The following is a 26,670-nucleotide window of genomic DNA, read 5'->3' as shown; positions in this document are numbered from 1 at the left end:
TTTTTGAACAATAATAGTGCATTAATCACAAATATTTATAAAAATCAAATTAAAAATTGTCTTTTGACGTTATTTATCAATTAATGAACCAAGAAAATGTAGAAAGAAAAACGTTATTAAAATAAATAAAATATTCGATACTTTATTTGGATTTTTAGTATACGAAACATTTCTTACACAAAAAAAAAAAAAAGAGATATTTTTCTCTTTTGTTCTTCTTTATCCAGCTTATTATTTTTGAAATATTAGTTATTGAAATAAACTTGTGTTTTTTACACATTTTTATTATTTTTTGTTGAAAATTACCTCACGTTTCAACCATAAAAGCATAAATAAAATAACATTTCAACGACTTCACATCCTTTCCAATACAAAGTAGCGGATCAGCCAAACACAATTCATTCTCCTAAATCACCATTCATTTCGTCTATAAAAACAAGTGTTATATGACCTTGTGATATCGGATTCTATCTAGCCAGGCTATGACTGCAGCTGGTCTTGTATAAGTTTCTATACAATATGTTTAATTAGTATATTAGTCAATGATGCCAGATATTCAAGTAAGGCACGTGACTAAGTATACCAAACACAAAAAATAGCCTAGGAGGTCACTAGTGCACGTACTGTACCCTATTGGAAACAGGCTGTTTAGTAGAGGCGTGTTTGCAAAGGGCGGCGTTCTTTTTTTTTTTTTTTTTTTTTTTAAGTAGAGGATGACATTAGCGTAAGCTTATCATTCTTGTCCAGTAATAGTGAATAATACCCTTAAGCACGTGTATATGTATTTATATTTATCCATGGGTATAAAGTTTGCTGATAGTTTTTTGATTTAGCCAGAATAAACTACTTCTTTAAACAGAGAAAAACGTCAAATGAATAGCAACCCAGAATGTTGTTTTTCAGATAAGTCGAACTAATATTGTTGATTTATTTTATCTTTTACAGTTTTCTAAAATCAGATGTGCTTTTCAGTCGAATACGTCTGCCCTATATCAAAGGAATTACAAATATTATTATGAAATAACAAGTTCTACTTCTCAAAGAAATGAAGTATTTGGTAATTTAAACTTTAATGACGCTTTCTGCGGCACATAGGATAATCGGTTACGTCAGAGGCTCTTAAGGTTCATACATAGCTATCCCTATTTGGAAATCCTAAAAATAAAATAAGAGCAATCAGTTAGCAACACCCACCGTCTAATAAACAACTACTCTAAACCGAATTACGGAATAGGCTGTTAAAGCTGTTATGCCCACACGGTTAAATGTGTGAGAAATATGTTCAGCAAAATATCGCGGCTTGAGCCTTAGACCTTTTTATTTATAGCCTAACAAATTAAATTTTCTTGCTTAACTCAAAGACAAGGGACTGTTAGATATTTACTTGATATATAAAAAGGAAAAACATTGAAACTAACCAGCCTGGGTAGACATTACTTTAAAAGTTACAATGGTTCTTTTTATTAATATCAAGTAGCTTTTTTTTGCAAAAATAGTTTTAAAATGGATATTTGGAATTTAAAAAAATTGTGAGGTTTTTGTTTTATTAGAGTATATAACTGATATAGAATTTGAAAGGGATCATCTTATAATTCTAATAATTTGTAAGTAACAATACGGAAGAATATAAAACAGTATGTGAAACCATCTTATCTGCTATATCTTATATCGACGAATTCTCTCGCCCAGTATCAGAGCTCTTCAGTCCAGCTGGAATATAACAGACATAGTAGTGTTACAGACGCTATTCATGTTCTCAAATTACACGAACAACAGCTGCTACAGTGTGAACTAGATTAAGTTGGTGGAGCGGAATTTTTATCAATTGTTCTATACAAGTCATTTACAAATCGGAACCGAAATAAAGATTAATAACACAATATTATTATTTATCTTAACATCGATTATTTATTGGTATCATTATTTATTTTTACTTGACTTAACTTTACTTATCCTTCAGAAGAGCTGGCAACCAGCAAGCTAGTGTTACTGTTCCGGAAGCAAGTTAAGCAGACAGCATCAACGAGAAAAATGCTACAATAGTAATACTAAGAACTTATCAATGAAAATAAGGAAAAACATATAGCAATATGTCAATCAGATTACCCGTTATTACTCAATGTCGACGAGCTCTTTCATCCAATATCACAGCGATACAACAGATATAGTAGTGGTTGAAAACCTATTTGTATCATCAAATTACTTGAACAACAACTGATATAATGTAAACTACATTGATTTGGTGAAGTGTAACTTTTCAGTTTTTATGAGTCATTTACGGATCATATATAGATAAACATAAACGTTATTATGTAATGGTATGTTGAAGTTATACACTATGTTAACTTCATATCAATGAAGGATAAAGTGTTATAGATACAACGATACTAATTAATATCATAAATATGATAGTCAAGTAAAATTAGAGAATGCTAGAATGCTTAGACTTCATGAGAAAGTTCTGCAAGTAAGCTGTTTTTATGCCAAAGCAAATAATCTGAGACTAAATCCTCGGGGATAAGAAATCACTCACGAAAGGTATAGTGTAACAAATCCAGATTTAGGAAATCTGATAACGCGATTCCTTTTCTAGTTATCGAGTTTTTGAATTGTGATTAGACCACTTTTGTGACTTGAATTTTTAGTTATCATAATTACAAATATAAATATGAAACAACGAAATAAACCATGCTGTAGGACTGCAACTTATTGTCGTATCTTGTAAAACGAAACTAAATAGGTCGTTACGGAACAACATATATCACACTTTCTGATATTAATTACTTTGATATTTTTAACTTTCTCAAGACTATCTTATTTGTTTCTCAACGTTTAGAAAAGGAAAATATTTGATACGAAACAAACTCGTTAGCTCACACAGTATCTTATAATGCACTAAAAACAATGCAGTCTTGTCAGAATAAGTATTACGCTTACATTTTCATCCAGTTTTTCTATCTCAAGATTTTTTGGTGATGGAAAATTTAAAACTTTTACACTTAGGAGACAACTAGTCAAGGTGTGATGTTTTCTTAAAAGTTCGCAAATTGGTAATAAAACCTAAAAAATATAAAAACATAACCTTTAGGAATCTCTATTTAATATTTTATGTGAAAAACAAACAAACATTGCTATAACGTAAGAAAAAACCAATTAACTCGTTTATTTCTGGCTTCAGGCGTGATAGCCGCAGAATAAAATAAACAGGAATTTTATACGGTGACAGAACAAAAACACACTAATTTAAATTATTAAATTTCCACATATAGGGATATAAAATTAATCTTAGTTTAAATCAACGGAAATTCAAATGATGTAAGTAGTACTTTAATACTGACCGGCAGCCCCCTGGCACAATGGTATGTTCATACTCAGATCGCTAGAAATGAATTTTCTTGCTTTTTTGCGTAATCACACACAAAGAAATGCTGTCAGGCACATACATACTTTTAGAAGTAGTAGCTCAAGTCAGCTATGACTAAATATACAAGTCTTCACAGTTAGTGAAATCTAACTATTGTGATAATCTTATGATTTATCTTGTGTTGGTAATTATGTTTATAAAGTAGGCTTCTTATGAGTCATTATTACAGAAATTATAAAGTATTTGTTTAAGTAGGTATTAAAATTAATAAAGTTATTTGAAACATCAAGTTTATTTATTTGTTTTAGAATTTCGCGCAAAGCTACGCGAGGGCTATCTGCGCTAGCCGTCCCTAATTTAGCAGTGTAAGACTAGAGGAAAAGCAGCTAGTCATCACCACCCACCGCAAAATCATGGGCTACTCTTTTACCAATGAATAGTGGGATTGACCGTCACATTATCACGCACGCACCACAGCTGAAAGGAAGAACATGTTTGGTGCGAGCGGGATTCAAACCCGCGACCCGCGAGTCGAACGCCTTAACACACTTGGCCATGCCAACTTTAAATAAGTTAGTTGAAAACTAGAAGATTGAGAAGGTTTATAAGGAGAAACACATCTTTCTCTAATGTAACTAAATGTCACCAGTCATTCAGGAGAGTTTAGATAGGGTACATGGTGGAAGATATTCAGTAAACTTTCCCTTGTTCTTAATGAGCATACCATTAAATGAAGATACCGCAAACATTATCCAGATAATTTTTATTGATGTTCGCAGTATCCTGTACATTGACACGAACTTTGTTCAAATCACCAATGTCTTCTTGTTGGGAAAAGAAAGACAAGTAAAAGAAATGTCAACTTGGGAAAAAAAATGATTTAGTTGTGGAGTATTTTATAGGGCTAAATAAAAAAAAGACATTTCTACCCTTTCATGTGGAATTTTGTTTCTTCTGGAAACGAGTAAATCATTTTAAATATGGGTTGTTTATAATTAAGTTATTGCTAAAAAATTATAGAACATGTGAATGAAGATTACTGCACACTGCGGCAGAAAAAGTGCTCTATAACATTAGTTTATAGAGAAATGGTACATATAATATAGAAAACGTAATTTTCAAACCTTCTACCGCATAAAAGTATTATGGAGATGATATCTATATGTAACAACCATACATTAACATTGCTTGTATCGTTATTTATTTTAAAAACGATGTGTGTCTGTGTGTTTTCTTATTGCAAAGGATCCTACCGAGGGTAATTGAAGCGTTGATTTTAAGGTTGTAAATCCGTAGACATACCACTGTACTAGCAGGGTATAATGAACCATACTTCGTTATATTTTCTGATAAGGTTTTCAAGTATTACAATTCACTGTTGATCACACGCTATTTATAAATTCTTAAACACTATTTTTAAACTCGACAATAATTATGGAAACATTGCGAAATTGTAAACTGAAGTAAAACCTAGCATAACTAATATAACTACTAAATCTTACACTCAAATATAAAATATATGTTTTATATAATTATTTTTATTTTACTTTTTTTTATACGGCTCAGCATGACCAGATGGTTAAGGTACTCGACTCGTAATCTCATGGTCACAGGTTCGAATCCTCATCCCACTAAACATGCTCGCTCTTACACCCGTGGGGCCTTTATAATGTGACGGTTAATCTCACTATTCGTTGATAAAAGAGTAGTCCAAGAGCTGGCAGTGGATGGTGATGACTAGCTAGTTTTCCTCTAGTCTTAGACTGTTAAATTAGGGACGGCTAGCGCAGATAACCCTCGCGTAGCTTTGCGCGAAAGTCAAAACAAACAAGCCCCCCGCTAGTATAGCGGTAAGTCTACAAATTTACAACGCTATAATCAGGGGTTCGATTCCTCTCGATGGGCTCAGCAGATAGTCTGATGTGGCTTTGCTATAAGAAAAACAAACACTTTTTTACTCTGTATTACAAAAAGCTTTTTAACCAATAAAAGTTTATATAAAATTAATGTAGACATAAATAAATAGTATAAAAATCACACGCTAGGCTAAAAGATTTTGTTTACATATTATTCCTTCTAATTTTATCCTTTTTTAGTGGTTCCAATAACTGTCGGTGGTCCAAGGTTTCGTTTGTGAATGTTTGTTTTGGAAGAAGAACAAATATATCCTCGACACGTGTGACAGTCTGAGAACTGTTGTCAAGACAACCTCACCAACGCGTTTCATTTAAAGATGACACTTTTGTCTGATACCATTTGTTGACTGAGATTACAGAAGTCAAGAACTGCCACTAACAGTGTGATAAAAGTTGTTTTAACAGGTCTTCTTTATTTTTGTTTACAGTTGGCTCGTTTCATTAGCGATGCTATCTCTGTAGGGAAACAAGACACCGACTTATGGCCACGAGATATTCATTGATGTCGTAATGTTTACATAATTTGAACTCTTATATTCTACAGTATTTAGAAAAAATGAAACTCTGAATTTCATAAGATTATGATAGAAGTGCTGAAACCGATGAAAAATATTTACCCACCTTTAATTAAAAATTACTGTCAAAACGACCTTTATGTGTACCATAGTATCTAATATAAGGTCAAATTGAGCTTTATATTTTTCGGTATGTTTTTTAATACATATAACCGATATTAATTGAAACAGGCGTGGTTCCTTACGTATATTTAGGTAGGTCAATGATTTTCATTATTTACTATTACACTTCTCGTCCCCTCAATTTTAGTTCTAAGTAAACAATTTTATTTACCTTTCGCCTACTGTCGCATAAAAATGTTATTTTTATATGTCTAGCTCCCATTTTGGGTTTTAAATAAAACTCTTCTTTCGTTATGGGTCTGGCATGGCCAAGCGCGTAAGGCGTTCGACTCGTAATTCGAGGGTCGCGGGTTTGAAACCTGGTCGCACCAAACATGCTCGCCCTTTCAGCCGTTGGGGCATTATAATGTGACGGTCAATCCCACTATTCGTTGGTAAAAGAGTAGCCCAAGAGTTGGCGGTGGGTGGTGATGACTAGCTGCCTTCCCTCTAGTCTTACACTGCTAAATTAGGGACGGCTAGCACAGATAGCCCTCGAGTAGCTTTGTGCGAAATTCCAAAACAAACAAACAAACATACAAACAAAATTCTTTCGTTCTCATTGCGGTTATGCAAAAGAAACATAATGGATAAACGAAGCAATAGCAGAGAAGAGTATTTCCATATACTGAGTTCTGTAACCGAATAAAAATGCATTTATGTTAAACATCAGGTGTATAAACTTAAAAGTGTGATATTTTTAGATATAAATAACAAAAATCACCAGAACTAAAGTAGAATATGGTCATTAGAGGTACAGATGGTAAAAATTTCCAAGATTTGTGCGTGTGTGTACGAATGGTAAAGGCTATAATCAAAACCAATTGCCTAAACATGTGCATGATTAATGAATCTTTTTACCTCGTTACCAAATACGCGTACTTGTATATGAGTGGTGAGTAATACGTATCTCAAGGTGTGTGTTTGTACATGAATAAAATCTATATTTATGGTAGTCTACTACTATGACTGTATCTATGAATAGCGACGTTAATCTATCGTATAGTTTTTGTCTTTGCATTTGAATGACGAGTGTTACGTATTTCAAGGCGTAGTTGTGGTGTGTTGTGTAGTCTCTAGCGATGTGTTTGTATGTATTGTGAATGGTGAGAGTTATCTATCTTGTAGCCTTTCTTTATTAACATAATGAGACTATGTAACCTTACCTCATTTTTTGTTTAAGTTTAACTTAAGGTAGGTCAAAATATGCGGTTGTATTTATGAACGGTGAATATTATGTATAACCTAAACTACGTTATTTATTTGCATGTTGCATAAATATTTTATGGTGTGTCTAGCTTTGAGCGTACGTACATGATAAACTTAATTGGGTGTATTATTCCTGAGGAAACCGCAAAGGTGAAACATTGGTTATAAAATAATATGTATATATATGTATATTTTTACTGTAACCAATTATATTCAAAATGTGTAGAGCATAATGATATAAAACAGCATTTTACTTTCTTGGAAAATTTTAATCTCAATTATTTCGATGAAATACATATCAAGGTGTTGTTTCTATTGAACTCAGTTCACCACACATAAAATAAACGTTTAATTTGTAATAACGAGGTTTTTGTAATGAAATTTTATTTATTATTATCCAAAAATAGTTTCAAATTTTCTACAAAGTTTTGTTAAAAATATCGATGTTTCTTGGAATGGTTTTTAGGAAGCATACGGTATGCGTACAACATAATTTTATGTGTGCATAAAACATTGGGCATTATCAATTGCTTTGAAAACTATTGGATACTTTTCTACAGTTTATTGGCCTGGCATGGCCAAGCGCGTAAGGCGTGCGACTCGTAATCCGAGGGTCGCGGGTTCGCGCCCGCGTCGCGCTAAACATGCTCGCCCTCCCAGCCGTGGGGGTGTATAATGTGACGGTCAATCCCACTATTCGTTGGTAAAAGAGTAGCCCAAGAGTTGGCGGTGGATGGTGATGACTAGCTGCCTTCCCTCTAGTCTTACACTGCTAAATTAGGGACGGCTAGCACAGATAGCCCTCGAGTAGCTTTGTGCGAAATTCCCAAACAAACAAAACTACAGTTTATTTTGTAGACAAATAGACAACGTAAAATATAGGAAACGCTTTTGCAAAAGTGAATTCTATTAAATATATTAAAGATAGTAGTAGTTAATTATATGGAATATTTGTCGTACTACGATATAAAAACTACGGTTCGAAAGGGAGAGGCCCGGCATGGCAAGGTGCTTGAGGCGAGGGTCACGGTTTCGAATCCCCGTCACACCAAACATGTTCGCCTTTTCAGCTGTGGGGGCTTTATAATGTGACGGTCAATCCCACTATTCGTTGGTAAAAGAGTAACCCAACAGTTGGCGGTGGGTGGTGATGACTAGCTGCCTTCCCTCTAGTCTTGCACTGCTAAATTAGGAACGGCTAGCGTAGATAGTTTTGAACGAAATTCAAAACAAACCAAACTAAACCAATCGAAAGTGAGATATAGTTGTAATATATCTAAAAATGTTGAAAAATTACCGAAAACCTAAGAAATGTAACAAATTTTCAAAGGGATGTCAGAAGCAGGAAGAAGTCAAAATATGTGCTAAAAACACAGAATGTCTGCTTGTTTGTTTAGAATTAAGCACAAAGCTGCACAATGTGCTATCTGTGGTGCGCCATCCACGGATACTCAAACCCGTTTTTCTAGCGGCATGTGTCCTCAGACATATAGTTGTGCCACTGAGGGGCAGAAAGGTTGCATCTGAGTCTCTAATATACGTGTAAACTCTACCATCTTCCTGCTTTAAATTACGTTAGTATTACCAAGAATACTAAAATATTCATTTTTTTTTCAATTTGTGCATGTACAATTTTTATACAGAAGGCTGAACATGCCCTTAAATCGAGTACTTTTCTTCTTTTTCTTTTTCTGCCAAATAAGTTACCATCTAGCGAAATTAGGATGGACATTGTTGTAAAAATGTGAATTATATTAGAAGTGGAATCTCTCTTATCCATCGGCAGTTTCTTGAGTATTTGAAGAAAATCAGTAATTGTACTTTTGGTGATCTTACTGATTTTGCAAATGTAAGATGGTTAAGTAGAGGAATAGTCTTGGAACGTGCACTTTCTGTGCGACTTGAATAATTTGAATATAAAGCTTAGGAAGAGGTAAAATAATAAGCGAGCAATCACAGTCTATTAATGAATTTCCATTATAGCTGAGCCTCCTTGTGGAACAGTTACAAAATAATGATTTAACACGTTTTACAAAGTTGAATAATAAGGACTATGATTTCTCTGATGCTAAGGCTGATCTTTATGTAAACTGGATGAAAAATCTTACTCAAAAATTTAAATCACGTTTCTCCGAATATAAAAAAAAAAATGAAATTGATATTTTAATTTTTGCCTGATCCATTTCAAGTTGATTTAGGACATTTCAGTAAGGAAATCACATCTTTTTTTGTCTTTGGATGAGTGTGGATTTGAAGATGAGATGCTTACCCTGCAAAGTGTAGAACACATATAAGGTAAACAAAAGTGTTCTATCAGAGAGATGTGGCTCACTATTCTGATAAATGAGAGTCTTCCAAGTTTAAAGATAGCAATTTCAAAATTATTTTCCATGTTTGGATCCACGTGGTTGTGTGAGTCAACATTTTTTACGCTAGATTTTCTCAAGTCTAGATAGAGATCTTAACTTACTGACATAAATTTAGAGGCAGAGCTAAGATGCTCATTGAGCATAGATATTAAGCCAAATTTCACGAAACATGTTGATAAAAACCCCCATCATTTTTCATATTGAAAGTTAATTGAAATGCAATTATTTTGATTAAATTAATATCTTTTAAATTATTAGTTTTTAAATAGTGTGGACAACGTTGTTTTCATTAGCCACAGCTGTGGCCACTATGAAAAATAAGTTGTTCACCCCTGATGTAGCATATATTTTGTTTTACTTATGGTATGAGACGATTGAAGTAGCATCTGCCAGTACATCTGTTAAAAATAAAGACACAAAGGATCACTTTCTGAAAACGTTCCTTACTAGAGTTTCCTTTATGAAATCCTACAAGTACTTTAATCTAGATCAATAGGTATCATAAGAATATCAGGGTAACTGCTGTCATTTCCTATCTTTAACTTTTATTTCCTACGTTTTCACTTATGGACTTGTGACAGTGAGCACATAAAAGTATTTTGACAACTGCACTTTTAGAAATTTTGTTTGTTTGTTTTATTGTAAACACGAAGTTTTACAATGAGCTGACTGTATTGTTAGAACCATGAGTATCGATACCAGGTTTTAGTGTTAAAAACATTTATACTTATCTATTGTTGAATGTTATTTTTTTCTCGTGTCCAGTTATGCTCGTTTGTATGTTACAGATGAGTATTATGTGTTTGAAAATGTGTGTAGTGCATCAGACAAAGTATTTTTGAGACAAACGTCTCTGCAACGTAATATGCACATTATTCTTATAAAAAGCAAATAACTTTCCTGTCCATAAAGGTTTGATTTTTAATATAAGAAAGTACTGAAATGTTTTGCTCGAACTTTATTTTAATCATAACTCTATCGTGACAATAACATAAAATGCAGGTACATACATGAGCACAAGTATTAAACTAGACACCTATTGTATTGTTTGTTATAACATAGTAACTGATTAACAATATTCATTTAAATGTTTGGCATCAATAATCTCAACAACTTTGTTGGATTTTTAAATATTGCAGAAAGTTACACGAGCATCGGGCTTTCTATGCCAGCCGTCCCTAATTTAGTAATGAAGGACTAGAGGGAAGGCAATCTGTGATCATCACCAACCGCTAACTCTTGGGCCACTTTTTTACCAACGAATATGCGGATTGACCATCACATTAGTTATAACGGTTGAAAGGACGAGCAAGTTTAGTGGGATAGAAATTCAAACTTGCCACTTTCAGATTCTGAGACGAGTGACGCCATCCCTTTGGCCATGCCGGGCCTCATCAAGGTACCGTAAAACAATTTATATTTACGTTGCTTTCTCTAACTGTTAACCACTAAGTTAAAAAAAACAAACCTTATCAGTGTCGATACCAAATAAAATTCTTATCTCACACATTTGTAGTGATATTGCTTTAATAACCAATTCAAGTAGTTTGCTACTGTGTCGAATACACTAGTTAGTGATATCCGTTGATCCTTAGTTATATTATCAACCACATACCCTAGAATGCATTGATTAAATATGTAAAAAGATGTAATACGTAGTAAGCATTCTTGGAATTTCAACAGACGACAGAATGTATGAATTGAGAAAAATATATTATTTTTTGCCATTATAGAGAAGACAATAAGGTAATTAATAAACACCTTTTTAATTATTCACACAGAATCATTTACAAATAATTGAACACATGTAAATTAGCTATAATTTCCCTGCAAATGTTGGGACAGATCTAAAATATAGTCATGTGACAAAGCTCTACTTCTTCCGCATAGAAATGCAACTTGCGCTGACTAGCTTGAATGCTTTAGAAATCTTGTCAGTGGCTGAGCAGTTATGTGACTTCTCTCTTCACAGATAAATGTTTTTACAGGTTTAGCGATGTGGTGCTTCTGAAGATGTCTTTAATTTTCATAAAAGAGGATAAAATATTACAATAGAGTGTTTGGGACTATAATGGTTTCCAAACCACACACCAAATCCATCAGGGCCTGGATTTCGTTTACAAAGTGAATACCATGATTGCAACAGACAAAATTCTGAAAATAAAAGTAATATTTTCTGGTACCGTTAGAAGTTTGAAATTGACAAAAGCTTGCTCAGAAGGCAAATTCTCAGACGTTTTTAGCTATGCTTCAAAACCACTCTTTAATTGAGAAAATGGCTTGCGGATATGAGATCACAACAATCTAGTTCCTCCTCTAACTTCTCAACTCCACTGATGCAATTACAGTGGTTCTTTGTGCTTTTGATTTACTTTCATGTGCTCTTGGAGTTGTAAATAAACACATTAGCTGATTAATGAAAAGTTTCACTAAAAAACATGGCATTAAATAATTATTTTCTGAAACATGAACAGTCAAAAGCATAAACATCAGAAAAACAGGAAATTAATCAGCCTTTGCTGAAAATATTAATGACCTTCCATGTCACTTCACTTTTCTAGCATGAGTTTATTTTATAGTTACGTCTAGTTTTTAAAACATTGTTTCTCTCTCAACAAGATATGCTTAGGTCGCAGCGATTGGACATAAAAAAATCCGAGATTTATTTTGTTTTGATTAAACTTATAAAGTACGTAGCATACGATGAGATATAACGATTATGGTTTACAGTTCTGAAATCGAACAAAATTGACCGAGTTATGACTGGCCACACTGTTATCAGAAACCCTGAAAAACCCTGTAGTTAATGACAGTATTTATTGATGCCAACAGGTCCGTTATGGAAATCTCCTTCTTCACCCGTCGTTGCACCCGATTTTCAGACAAAAGCTCTATACGTTTTCAACAGATAACTCCAAGTTCGATGTTCATGACTGTAACTTCGCTATTCGTCAACTTGTCATCATCAGTCAACATTATTCTCTCGATTACCTACGGGTGCAAAGTTCCGAAATGTTCGACAGTGCAGATACTGTGCATGCGATTACCTTTTAACAGCCCTTATTTGGGTAAACCCATCTATCAAGTCAAAAGCTGCACTCAAAATAGGTTTGATGCTGATAAAAACAACAGTGATAGTAGACTTTCACCAGATCAGAAGATCAAGAATAAGGTATTCAATCTCAAACTGACAATGATGAAAGGTTGCAAAATCTCATTTGAAAATCAGAAAGAGATAATCAGTTGGTGTATTTGTTCGTTGCTGGTAAGGTAATGCGTCTATCTACTTGAATATCCTGATATTTGAATATTTGATTGCTCGTAACTCCTGACTAAGATACGTTATCTCACATGATTGCACATTTGCATAAATTGTATTCTGAACTTACCAACAGCTACAGCATCTACAAAAACCAACTACTGGAATTTCTTGTTACTCGCTTTGCCACTCAAAAACAATATTTAGTGTGTAATTCAGATAGATAAAATGAGTATTATTACATATGGGGTGACATTACTAGTTCTTCTGAATTTAACCTATCGCGAAATCATACGGTAATATGGATATATTCTACTTGTAGAAACTACAGTGCGGCAAAAGTCAAGTGGTTACATAAGAATATATATATGTGTATGTATAATTAGATATTGAATGTAATATTTATAGCATGTGCATTCATATTGAAGTTAATTAGTAAAGTTGTGAGCTGAGAATGTTATGATAAAATCTGATTCACACGTAAAGAAATTGGAATAGTTGAAATAAATATCAAAAAAAGAATTATAAAAGGTAATTAAGGAAGATGAGCGTTGTTAAACTGAAGAAAATATAACAAAAACAACTCACTAAAACGTAAATAAATTTTGGTTAGGGCGTAAAACACCAGAGTTATCTATGTCGTTTATTTTTGATGCATAATTCTTTTAAAACTGATTTGGTATCTGAAATAATAATTCACACAGGAATTTATATCAAACGATTATTATGCAATGTAAAACTATTTAAAATGTGAGAAAGTGTCCTGGAAACGGAAGTGAATTACATGGTTGATTGGAACAACATAGAGGTTTTACGTCATAGGAAGTTAAAAATGCTACATCCAACGAAAAAAAGTTCTTGTTTCTGATATTTATGACTCGTTTTATATTAGTGTTATCGTACACGTTTAGTGGTTGCACTGCTAAACAATCGAAACTTAGTATTTAAAAACATTTTACTTATCTTTGATAACAATAAAGTTATTGTTTGTTTTTGGAATTTCACACAAAGCTACTCGAGGGCTATCTGTGCTAGCCGTCCCGAATTTAGTAGTGTAAGACTAGAGGGAAGGCAGCTAGTCATCACCACCCACCGCCAACTCTTGGGCTACTCTTTTTCCAACGAATAGTGGAATTGACCATAACATTATAACGCCCCCACGGCTGAAAGGGCGAGCATGTTTGGCGCGAGGGGGATGCGAACCCACGACCCTCAGATTGCGAGTCAATAAAGTTATTTATTAAGTTTAAGTGATAAAATGCAACTAAACATTTATTAGTATTTTTGTTGAGAAAATAAAAATAAGATTCAGTTTATTATATTTGTCATTGGAATTTACCATTTAGAATTTACCGTCTTCTCCAAACTGTATTAGGGGCTTAAAAATAAACTTTGGAACTAACTTTATTTAAAAAATGACTCTCACAATCGCATTGATATTTTTGTTCTTTTTAGAAAGTGTTTCAATTATCGTTAGCTTTCTCAGTGGCACAGTAGTATATCTGTGAAATTACAACGCTAGAAACTGGATTTCGATATCCGCCGTGGACAGATCACAGATAGAATATTGTGTAGCCTTGTGCTTAACTACAAACAAACAAACAATTATCGTTATCAACTTATTTGTCATATGGAATTTTGTCATTACAGTAACACTTAAGCTATCAGTGAGCTTTACCTCTATCAAACAGCACAACTCTTGCTGTACAGTGTGTACATACACATTATTTGATGTGTATTTGAATTACAAGCTTAGAAATAGGGAATCACTTCTAGCATACGCTTATTCTCTTGCAGAACTTATTGTGAGAGAAACGAGTTGAAGAATTGTTCATTATTATTTTTTTTACTTGCAATGTTTTTTTCGGATTTATAGATTGCACGTTTATATGCGTGTGTTTTTCTTATAGCAAAACCATGTCAGGCTATCTCTTGTGTCCACAAAGTGGAATCGAACTCTTAATTTTAGCTTTGTAAATCCGTAGACTTACCACTGTCCCAGCGGGGAACTAGACTGCAGCACTAAAACTATTTGGACACCATGCACTGAAGAGGGGAATGGCATTATTCACAGCCTAGACTCTGTTGGAAAGATTTAAGATCAGCTGTTAGCACACGATCAACATTTCTCTCAAGTAAACAACTCCAAGCGCAAAGATATTTCGGTAAAAAAAAAAAGAAATTACATCGGGATTTAAGAAGGTAAAGGAAAATTTTTAACGTATTTTTAAACCACTTCTTAACACAGATTGTGTTACGTTACATCATACAGGAGGTAAGATCCTTTGCAATGCAATCGATGAATATAAGTAGTAGTTATGTTGAGAGTGGTCCTATATAAGAATCTACTAGTGCCCTCCTTACCTACTACAAGGAGATCAACAAAAGACCCATCCCTACTGTTACCAATTTTCACGGCTGGAACGGCTCATCCACATTTTTCTCCAGTTTATCGTTCATTCAGTTCAAAGAACGCCTCTAAAGACGGTTTGATTGTTCTTCAATCTTGTCTTGACATCCTTTGCACCATAAGACCTGATGTCTTGCATTGCAGCTTTTGAATCTTATTGACTATAACCTATCTGTGAAATTCAGTAGTATCGGGTTCGGTGTATACGTGAGGTCGTATTTCTGAAATCTCACTTAAAGTTTAAGTAGTAGATTCTATGTCAGTTGTATTATTTTGTGCTACACGTTTCAGAGTTGGATGTCCTAATGAACGATTCATTTTGATGTACTTGACATTGGATTTGAAATTTTTTAACCATCAATGATCAAGTGATTTGTTATTGATCAAATGCACTCTTTCATAAAACATTTGATTCAAAAGAATCTTTTTTCACCTTAATTCGAACTCTTGTAGTGAATTTTTAAAGATGTTTTTAACCCATTCTTGACAGCTGTTATCTGGAGCCGACTTTGTTAAAACCAATTTTATATTTATATACATTAATGAAACTAATTATAGAAACACACAAGTAATACCTATACTTAATCATAAATAACAAGTAATGATAGCTAGGCTGTGATTTATTTACGCTACAAAACATTATCATATAAAATACAAAAGAAAAAGTGAATAAGTTGTATTATTTGTTTGTTTTTGGAATTTCGCACAAAGCTACTCCAGGGCTATCTATGCTAGCCGTCCCTAATTTAGCAGTATAAGACTAGAGGGAAGGCAGCTAGTTATCACCACCCACCGCCAACTCTTGGGCTACTCTTTTACCAACGAATAGTGGATTGACCGTAACATTATAACGCCCCCACGGCTGAAAGGGCGAGCATGTTTGGCGCGACGGGGATGCGAACCCGCGACCCTCAAATTACGAGTTGCACTCCTTACGCGCTTGGCCATGCCAGGCCCGAATAAGTTGTACAACTAGTATTTTACTTTACACCGATACTGCATCTTAGTTTCATGGTGTTATACAATTTATTAAAGTTTAATTCGGGGATATTATCCCTAATATCCTATATTACTTTCCACGATTTAGATACGTTGTTGTAGTTTCCTTTCGAGATTCCTTGATTTTAGATAATCCCTTATAAACTCATCATATTGGAACTTTGTACGAAGTAGCCCTTGGTTGTAAACGTTCTGTCGGCCTCTGTTTTTTTATCAAGAGGTCATTTTACTTCATTTGCTGTGTGTTTTGGATCACTATTTGCTGTAAGGTGAATCTCCGCCCGGTGGGTCGTGTTCCTGGAGGGATGACATGATGGATAAGAATCTGCTGTTCTTTTCAGCAGTCAGCGTGGTATCAGTTTTGTGTCGTTGATCAATGCATCCCGAGATTTATACTGTGTTCACTGTCGTTGACTATTTTTGGATAATTTTACTTTAGATCCATCAGTAAAGAGCACACATCTTTACTCTTTACACAGTTAGTTTGGTTACCTCTTTTTGGCACGGTTTTCTAGGAGTTGCACCTTTACTAAAACACTTTGAGCTATTGCATTTACTACTGTTCTAGAAGTAATATTTATACTTGTTAAGGACATTAGTCAAAGCCTACCTCATAAATAACATATTCTGAAGTACTTAGCATCACTGTCGGATAATTGAGATTTTCTTTTCCGTTATTAGCAAAGCTAGTTTTGCATACTCTCCTCTCATCAAACTGAAAAATCCTACATAGATCAAATCAAAATTTTCATTTTTACAAGCTTGCTATGCAGTATTTGACTCCTGAAAGTTACGTTTGAATGTACTCTAATGCTACTAGCCACAGCATGATTGCCTTTACTATTATAGAATCGATACTGATGTGACACTTTCTAATTGGTCAACCGATTACACACGACGGTAGCACGGTGCAGCTCATTTTCACACGATAAAGGGATTACATTTCCTAAGAATATCCATTTTAACTTTTTTTTAAAACAATTTCCATAAATATTTACAATGCTTTACATATATGTGTGTGCATGTGTCATTATTCGTTAGATATGTTAATATTCTCACTTTTTAATATGTTACTTCATGTTCTCTTTATCTGTGTAGGTTGTAACTGTGATAATAATCATATTATTTATCTCAAGTTAGGTTGTTTGTTTTAAAGTTTCTTATCAAGTTTCAGTGTAACGAATTCATGTTGGTTTTTTACTACCTTAATACTCGGATATAAACTTGATTATTTATGTACTATGAGGTATATTAATTCAGTCTGGAATAAGAAACTGATACCAGTCGCATTACATCTGTATCTAATATTTTTATTTTGGTCAAATAAAGACAAAAACTTATACGTTTCTACCCATAACTGTCCTATTTCTTAAAACTCTTACTCCCCAGGAGCCCGACATGACCAAGTGATTAGGGCGCTGGACTGATAATTTATGGGTCGCGGTTTTGATTCCCCGACCCACCACACATGCTCGCTCTTTCAGCTGTGAGGGTAAATCACACTATTCGTTGATAAAAGAGTAGCCCAAGAGTTGGCGGTGGGTGGTGATGACTAGCTGCCTTCCCTCTAGTCTTACATTGCAAAATTAGGGACGGCTAGCGCAGATAGCCCTCAATTAGCTTTGCGCGAATTTTAAAAACAAACAAACTATCACCTGTGACCACCGAGGGGAATCGAACCCCTGATTTTAATGTTGTAAATCTTTAAACTTACCGCTGTACCAACAAGGGACCAACACAAATCAAGCATCAGTAGGAGAGCCGTATATCTGTGTACTTAGAATGCTAGAAACTGGGTTTTGATACACGTAGTGGGTAGAGCACAGATATCCCTTTGTTTAGCTTTGTGCTTAACTTCGAAGAAAACAAAAAACTCGTAACAACGTGTTTTAGTCTTTTTATTTTTTCATCTTTTACTTCAGAATAGATTAAAAATATGTATTTAATCTGGTTAACTCAGTACTTTTCTCATTTTTTTCTTTGTGTCAAAGCTCTGATGTAAGCCTGATTTTTGTTTGATTTGAAGTATTTATTTTCCTGCAAAGTTTAAGGCAGTGATACCCATCTAACGAATTTATTATAAAATGTGGCACAAATTTCTTATTTTGAATAGTATATTTTATTATTTTTAGTTTAGATCTTACTTCTTTCTTATTTTGAGCAGGGATGAAAGATCTGGTATTTTCATCCCGTTTGCATCCTATGCGACACATGGGCTACACAGTCGAGCTAAAACTTTATAACTTCAGAATTGATGACGAACTAATTTAAAACTGGTTACCAGAGGGAGGGCATCTGTTAGCAACATCGACATTAAAGACTTTAGTCTTCATGAAACAGCAGGATTGACTGTCACGATTGTATTTTTAATTAATATCTCAACAGCGGAAAGTATCAAGCGTATATCGTATCTTGAATCTTGAACCTTAACTATGTAGTTCGGCATGCTAACTATGCAGTTCGGCATGCTAATTATGCAGTTCAGCATGCTAACTATGCAGTTCGGCATGCTGACTATGCAGTTCGACATGCTAACTATGCAGTTCGGCATACTAACTATGCAGTTCAGCATGCTAACTATGCAGTTCGGCATGCTGACTATGCAGTTCGTCATGCTAACTATGCAGTTCGGCATGTTGACTGTGCAGTTCGGCATGCTAACTATGCAGTTCGGCATGTTGACTGTGCAGTTCGGCATGCTAACTATGCAGTTCGGCATGCTAACTATGCAGTTCGGCATATTGACAGTTGGTAAGTGTGGATTTTTGTCAGTATTTCTGTATTTATTTAATTTCTGATTTTTTTTAAAATCTTGACATATTTTGTTTCCTGTGTTGTGATTAACTCTTTCGTTGGTGCTGTCTGCAGAGCAGGCTAAGTTCTGATATATTTCTGATTACTTGTTTAACAAATGTAGTCTTCCTGTAGGTTTAAATTATGATATGACATGAGTGTAAGTAATTTTTGTTTGTACTCTTAAGATTATTGAAAGAAGTCACAATACTACTTTAAATTCAGTTGTTGTATTTCCGACTAAATTAAGAATATAAGTGTGATGACTTTAATGTACTTTTATTGTCTCTTTCTCTTTAGATTATGGTTTTTAAGTCATTCTATTAAGTTATTTACCCTGTCTTGTTTCCATTTAAGTTGTTACTACTATACTGACATATATATATATATATAGGCAATTTAATCACAAAAGTCATGTTAGCGCGCTGGATTGTAAACCTAAGGGTACAGGTTTGCCTCCCGTTGCTTCAACACGTGCTTCAATCTTTGGACCTTTGGTTGCCTTAATAAAATGATATTCAAATCCCAATATTCAACTAGAGTAACTCTAAGGTTAGCAGCGGATGTTGTTGACAAGCTACCTTTCCTTTAATCTATCAAGTAAAAATTACGAATGACTGTTACTGATAGCTCTTGTCCAACTTGCATAAATTATCGAACAAATCCTTATTCTGAACTCTCTGTATGTTTGTATATCTATGAGTTTATTTAGAACTAAGTTATTAATTCTATTCTCGTGACTAAAGTGATGGATTTCTTTTTGGTGCTTTAACATATCTTTAAAGCCTTAAGATCATGTACCAAATGTAATATTACAAAAGTTACAGAAGCGAAATGACTTTGCTTAAATATTATATACAAGACAAATGACCTCGTCAGATGGGTAAGGCACTCGATTCGTAATCCAAGGGTCGCAGATTCGAATCCCCGTTAAACCAAACATGCTCACTCTTTCAACTGTGGGGGTGTCATAATGTGACAGTCAATCCCAATATTCGTTGATAAAAGAGTAGCCCAAGAATTGGCGGTAAGTGGTGATGACTAGCTGCCTTCCTTCTAGTCTTACACTGCTAAATTAGGAACGGCTAGGGCCGGTAGTTCTCGTGCAGCTTTGCGCGAAGTTCAAAAACAAACAAACAAGACAAACCATACATTTGTTTTGTACAAACTCTCTAAGTCACATTTTCAATTAGTTTATTATATCTTCAACATGAGTGATCAAGTACGTGACAAACAGCAACAAAAACAAACATAATCAAAACAGTAGAAATTCTTTCTTTAATACTAAAAATCCACATAGTGACCCTCTGTCAAAATGATCGTTGAGTCAAAATAAAAATGTTTAGAGTAAATAAAATGATGGTTCTCTTTTGCACAAGCACTACTTTAAAAAACTACGAGAAACCGACAAATGTTTGATTTTATGACAAACATAATTAAAAGTGGTGTACACCCACTTTTACTATTTCCGTAGCAGACTTTTGACCCTAGTTAAAGGTTTTCGTCTGACATACTTAAATTACAGAATGCGTAGTTCAGTTCATACCAAACGACAACGTACCTCGTAACGCATAAAATGTTTTTTTCTTCTTCAGCTTAGATTGCAGTGGTTGAGTTGTAAATAAGTCGTAGAACAAATGAATAGACGAAAATGAAAAATATTATCTTAAATGGATTACGCCTACATAACTCGGAGTTATTATGTACAGTTACGTTAAGTTTATAAGTTGCATACTAAATGATGTTAGCAGATAAAAAATATAAAATTTGTGAAAAATTGCGATAAAAAGTGTAAGAAAATTCAACGAAGTCCCGTCTGTGAACTTTATAAAATTCTGCGAAATCTACACACGTGTGGAGAGCGCAAAATCTCTGTACTACCAAAAATTCATGTCACTGCCAATTCCAGTAAGCGATGGTACTGATTTGACTCATATTTCAATTAGTAATGTATAGATAAACTTCCAGCAGAATAAATTGTATCTGTATATTTTTCGTATGCCTAGGCCTAAAGGATGGTTTGATAAACTTTCATGAACTAGGAGACACAACGCATTGACTTCACGAAGATACTCTCGGACAGATCAGTCTATACAGTAGAACCTTGTATTCTAGTGTACTTTTGTGTTTTATATGTAGGCAAAGGAAGAGCATTTTACGTATACTGCTTCTTATGTTAGACACAAGTGACATCTGTTTCATAGATTCTGAGAATTCTATCGAATGCTTAATTATACTCGGATATGTATAAGCAAGCGTACATGTACCCTTTCCTTAGTAGACTGTCGAGCAAAAAGGTTACACACCATAGTGAAATCGGCTTCTCGAGTACATCTAGACGGCTAGTCATATCAAGATAATAGACACTTCACTGGTTAAATGAGGGGATTCTTCATCATCTACCAGAAGCCATGAAATTTCCGCTCTTTCCAGGCTTTAATCACGTCCGATTTAAGTCACATATGTCGATTGACGTCAAAACTACCTAAATACATAAAATCCATTGGTAGTTTCTATAGTAAGTGGACCCGTTGCGGCACCGTTGTGTAGTCTGACATATTATAAACCCGCCCCTGGCATGCATCCCAATCTTACCCGTACAGCTTCGACTCACTGATAACCTCTTACTTCTAATGCTGCACTAATATTTAATGGTAGGCTTAACTGAGTGTATGTAGTTTGTTTTGTTTTTTAGTTGCTGTTTTTTTAATACAACTGTTCGGTAATCTGGCCACGGCGTCCTTAACGACCAGGATAGTAACATGTGTACCGCGTTATACTTTCTATTTACTTTCACATACACAAGCATGCCTTTTTATTACTTCATTCAAGGACTAACATGCACAGTTTTTCATTAGTAGTAGGTTGGTCAGACAAGACTTAGTGCTAGCAAAAAATACACCAAACTATAATAGATTACAAATGTCAATTATTATGCAATATTATTGTTATTGTAAACTGTATTTGAAATTTGACAAGTATTATTTTATAAATATTTAATAAATCGTTTATGTTAATGGTTTGCTCCTGAAGAAGAAAGGTCCACCTTTTAAATGCGCTCTGGTTATGGTGTTTTATTCATATTTCATCAGAATTTACTGTAATCCACATCTATTTATTCATCAATGATATATATATTTTTTTCAGAAATCATCCTAAATATATGCATACCACAACCAAGTTACAGACCAACTACGATAATTTAAATGGCTTACCTGGTGATGTTTTTTATAGTTATCATGATATTTCGATTCGCTGCACGTGCGTTACGTACGTTATCAACTTTGTATATACGCTACGTCAGTAGTTACCAGTCCAAACATCCTAACCCACAACTTCACATGGGTTCTTTACCTGTAAGGATATTCTACTCGTTATTATGCGTCAGATGGGTCGTAACTGGCTTTTTCTTTTCGCGTGCGTATCGTTAGCCACCTCGTGCCGTTCGTAAGTCCAATGCCAATCGCAAGTCTCGGGCACACTGATTTTGTGTTGACCAACTTTACATGGTTATAGGAGCTACAACGAGAGGGAGCTGTGGTAGTGGGTGCTCATAATGATTGAGATCATGGGTTTGTTTAGACATAAAATAACTCTAAATTCAAGTGCGTGCCTGAACACTGAAAATGTTATTTAGTCAAAGTTATTAGTCACAAGAAATAGCTTTAAACAAAAGTTGCATACAATATATGAGAAACAGGTGGCATAGATTAGGGTATCAGTGATGTTCTAAGTATTATTAAAGTTACAGACCTTGTATATATTTTATTTTAAATTAATTTTATTTGTATTAAATAATTATTTATATTTGAATAGAAAAGAAGTCATAGAGTTTATACATTCTTCAAAAACAATTAAATATAATATATTATATTAGTGTCATAATAATTCGAAAACCACTGTTATAATATAATTATAATATAATGCCAGTCATTATTCTCAGTTTATTGCTATGCAAATCTAGCACCTGATGATATGTAATCTGATGAAAATTGTTAGACATTGATCATTCAACTTTCGCTGCGTTATATGGTATGCTTATGACGACGGGTGATTGTCGTCAGCAAAATGTCGAACCATTGATTCTCAATAATACAATTGTTCGGATAAGAGAAACCGACACATATTCACAACGCTAACTCGTGAAATCGTTAGGTGTCTGCTCTAAACTTGATGCAAATGCTCGTAAGAAATGCTAGAAACACACTTCACAAGGATGGTTTGACAACTAATATTCCAATACGATGCATTTCGGTCAAAGCAAAACACAAAGTTACTATCTTGCAGTAATATCTAGAACACCTATACAACTTGAATTTATTTTATTATTATTATTTTTTTTTTACATATGAGGTCAAACGTAGATATAGTCATTTTCTGGAATGACATCCTGTTCCATCTACAGACTATTACTTGAACTATACATCGGTGGTGAAAGTATGGCATGGACAGAAATAAACGTTTGTCAGTCGACGTACTGAACTCTTCATCTTGAAGAATATCACGAAGGCACCGTACATGAGGGTCACGTTCTACGATCTTTTGTGCTTCAATATGCTAGGGTAATTGGTTTGAACTTCAGCATAATAAATGAAAATTCCTGCATTCATTGTGCTAAATATATTCCTTGAAAAGTGTGGGACTGACCAAACAAAATGGTTTAAAGGCTTCTTGAACTTCAATCTCGTTGGTAGAGCATGTAAAGGAATATATAGCAGCTTCAGACATTAAACATACTCTGGATGCATTTCTTTCAGAGGGATTATCTTGGGTATCCAACGATCGTTTTAACTCTCTAATATTCAGCATAACCATAAAAAATAAATCCATATCCACAAGACTTAATTATCAGTGGAATATACTCTAAATCAAGTTATGTGTGATTATCGTGGTTTAACTGGTATTTCGTATAATATTCAGGCCATGAAAGCCATCAGAACATTTTCTTTCAAACTTTCAGCTGGCTCGTGACTCACTAAAGACCTAAAAGTTTTGTGCCAGCATTTGAGTTTTTCCTTTTTTACCAATGTATTAAAATAATTTCTTTGTTGTGACTGTTATAGAGGCGATATGAAAATATTGCCTCATTTAAATAATCAATGACGAAACCTGTACTGATCAAGTGTTTGCTTGTTAGTCGTTTATTACATAAATACGGGTATTTGTTTGGGTGTCAGTGTACGTGTGAATGTATGAATGGTGAAACTTATTTAAATATATGTACATTAGTAGTTGCTATAATGAACTATACATATATCGAAGCTTCTGTTTATTTGTTTGGAATTAAGCACAGAGCTACACAGTGGGCTACCTGTGCTCTGCCTAACACGGGTATCGAAATCTGGTTCCTAGTGGTGTGAGTTTGCAGACATAGCGCTGTGTCAGTGGAGAGCATTGAAGTCTTTAAAGACACCTTATTACCGATAAATAGATCCATTTTCAAAGGTTTAATTTATTTTTTTTTACTTTTCAAAACAGTAAAGGGTTTTGGAATCTTGTGTCTTTTCTAAAATGTTACAAAACTCTATATGAATCATTTTATGCTTTTTGATTAAATTTCGTTTATTGGTTTTATAAAAATTTTATAAATTTTATATGGTTCCTGTACAAACGTTTAGTAGAATAATTTTTTGCAGAACAATCTATTGGCTGTTTTTATATGGTAATAACCTATAAATATATTTGACGTTTCATATAACATTCTGAGGTTCCTCGTTTGATGTTACCTTCGCGTATGTTACGTTTTTGTATATGTTTTGTTCCATAAATTAGCTTTTGATTTCATTCTGTCTATGCAGTGTAAAAAAAGGCTCAAATGTCTTACCTAACTCATTTCTTGCCCAGACTGTTCGATTTTGTTATTTATTTTGTAATTTATTTCAGTCACTATTTTTATACTTTAGTCACAAAATTGTAAATGTTTGTGACTAAAAAATCTTAATTATGTGTAATATAGATTTTGAGAAAAGATAAAGATAAAAAGAAATTATGCGAATAAATGAAATATAGCTGAAATGTATAAAGGTATGAATAAAGGTGATTCTAAATAGAACTTGACATCTAGAGACACTGTTAACAACCCACTATAAAGTTTAATTTCCTGAAAACTGTGTTTGCGCTTTAGACGTCAGAAAGTAAAATAATAATGGTTCTTACTTCTTGTATTTTTACACCTTGAAATTTTAGACAAGTAAATCGTTCATAATTTCTTTTATATGCATTATTTGGTGTCATATCATCCTACTAGTGTCATATCATTTACTAGTATTGCTATGCCCCCCAGTAGCACAGCGAAATTTCTGGGGACTTACAACGCTAGAAATCAGATTTCGACACCCGTGGAGGACAGAGCATAGATAGCCCGTTGTGTTGCTTTGTGTTTAACTTCAAAGAAACAAACTGATATACATATATATGCACAATAAACAAACATGTATACGTAGACTATACGTGTAGTATGTCCACAAAGCAGCGGAATTCACATGAATAAATTTACCGTGTCATATAAAAATCTGCATTATATAAAGTTTCCCATTAGTTAAAGCCGTTAAATAAAATATGATACGTTTCTTCTCATATGTAGGACACTTTTTTCTAAACACGATCTCGTTGTTGGAGGTTACGAACAAGCTGAATGAGGGAAGCACGAGCGGTTTAAGCAACTGGAAACTTAATATTTTAAATACGAATCTCCATTGTAGGTGTTTTATTTTTATTAAAGTCAGCTTTCGAAAGGTCAGGTTCGTTGTGGTCTAACCTCGACAAAAAGTCTAAAAACATGAAACCTCATATCTCTTACATTTTAAAACGTATGTACCGCTAGTACACTGGAGATGCTTGAATGTAGGGCAAGGGCTTATGCATACATCATGAGATTTCTGTGTAAAAATGAGTCACCCTAGCCTATTTTATACAATATAATTTGGGGACTGACTTGATGTTTATTTATATAACGATGCGTATAACTACAAGCGAGCATACATTATCTTCCACAATGTTCTGTTAGCTGTAATAAACATTAACTCATAAAAAAGCGATTTTGTACTGAAAAGTTATTTGTATAAAACACTAAATATTTTTATTGTTTTAAATACAAACGCAAAAATTATTGCCATATAAGTAATACCTTTCAAATGTGCCTATTATATTTACAGTTTAGACTACGTATCAAAATATTTCATTATAATTATCCTGTACGAAACTTGGTACCTTCAGAAATATCCATAAACTTTCTTATGAAACTGTTAATAAACCAGTCCAAGAATTCCATGCCAACATAACTTACGGACGGTGGAAGATAAAACATATTTGTTCAGGAATATTTTTACTCCGATATTGTAGGGTTTTTTTACTTAAAGAAAAACGCCATCCAGATCACAGAGTGTGTTCAGTAAGTATCGTTGCGTGCTGTAAACGTTTCATAAATGCATGAACAAATTAATGCTACGTTTGCAAACAAACAAGTTTGTAAAAACTACACTGACAAACATATTATTGTCTGTTTCTCCCTCACTTCTCAGACGAATTATGTCATGGTAAGGAAATCCTGAATGCTTACATTTCAGTTTTATTGCTTCTTGCTAGATGTTCGCTGTCAGCAAGAAACCTTTGTTTCGGGGTATTGGTGACTGAAAGAATATACAACCAAATATTTATTTCAAGTACAAGTTAATG

At 33.9% G+C, this 26,670-nt stretch overlaps 1 protein-coding gene across 1 annotated transcript in view; it reads right to left on the bottom strand.

The window, feature by feature from the left end:
* The window catches only part of LOC143235446 (ADAMTS-like protein 2), a 96,211-nt gene extending 73,732 nt beyond the window's left edge, over nt 1-22,479 (bottom strand). The window contains exon 1 of the mRNA XM_076473632.1: nt 22,212-22,479. Within this exon, the coding sequence (XP_076329747.1) occupies nt 22,212-22,237 (26 nt within the window). The 5' untranslated portion in view covers nt 22,238-22,479. The remainder of the gene's footprint in view (nt 1-22,211) is intronic.
* Nucleotides 22,480-26,670: the final 4,191 nt, after the last annotated feature.

This window comes from Tachypleus tridentatus, chromosome 2 (assembly GCF_004210375.1).
Source record: "Tachypleus tridentatus isolate NWPU-2018 chromosome 2, ASM421037v1, whole genome shotgun sequence".
Lineage (NCBI taxonomy): Eukaryota > Metazoa > Arthropoda > Merostomata > Xiphosura > Limulidae > Tachypleus > Tachypleus tridentatus.
This window is presented reverse-complemented; position numbering and strand designations above follow the sequence as displayed.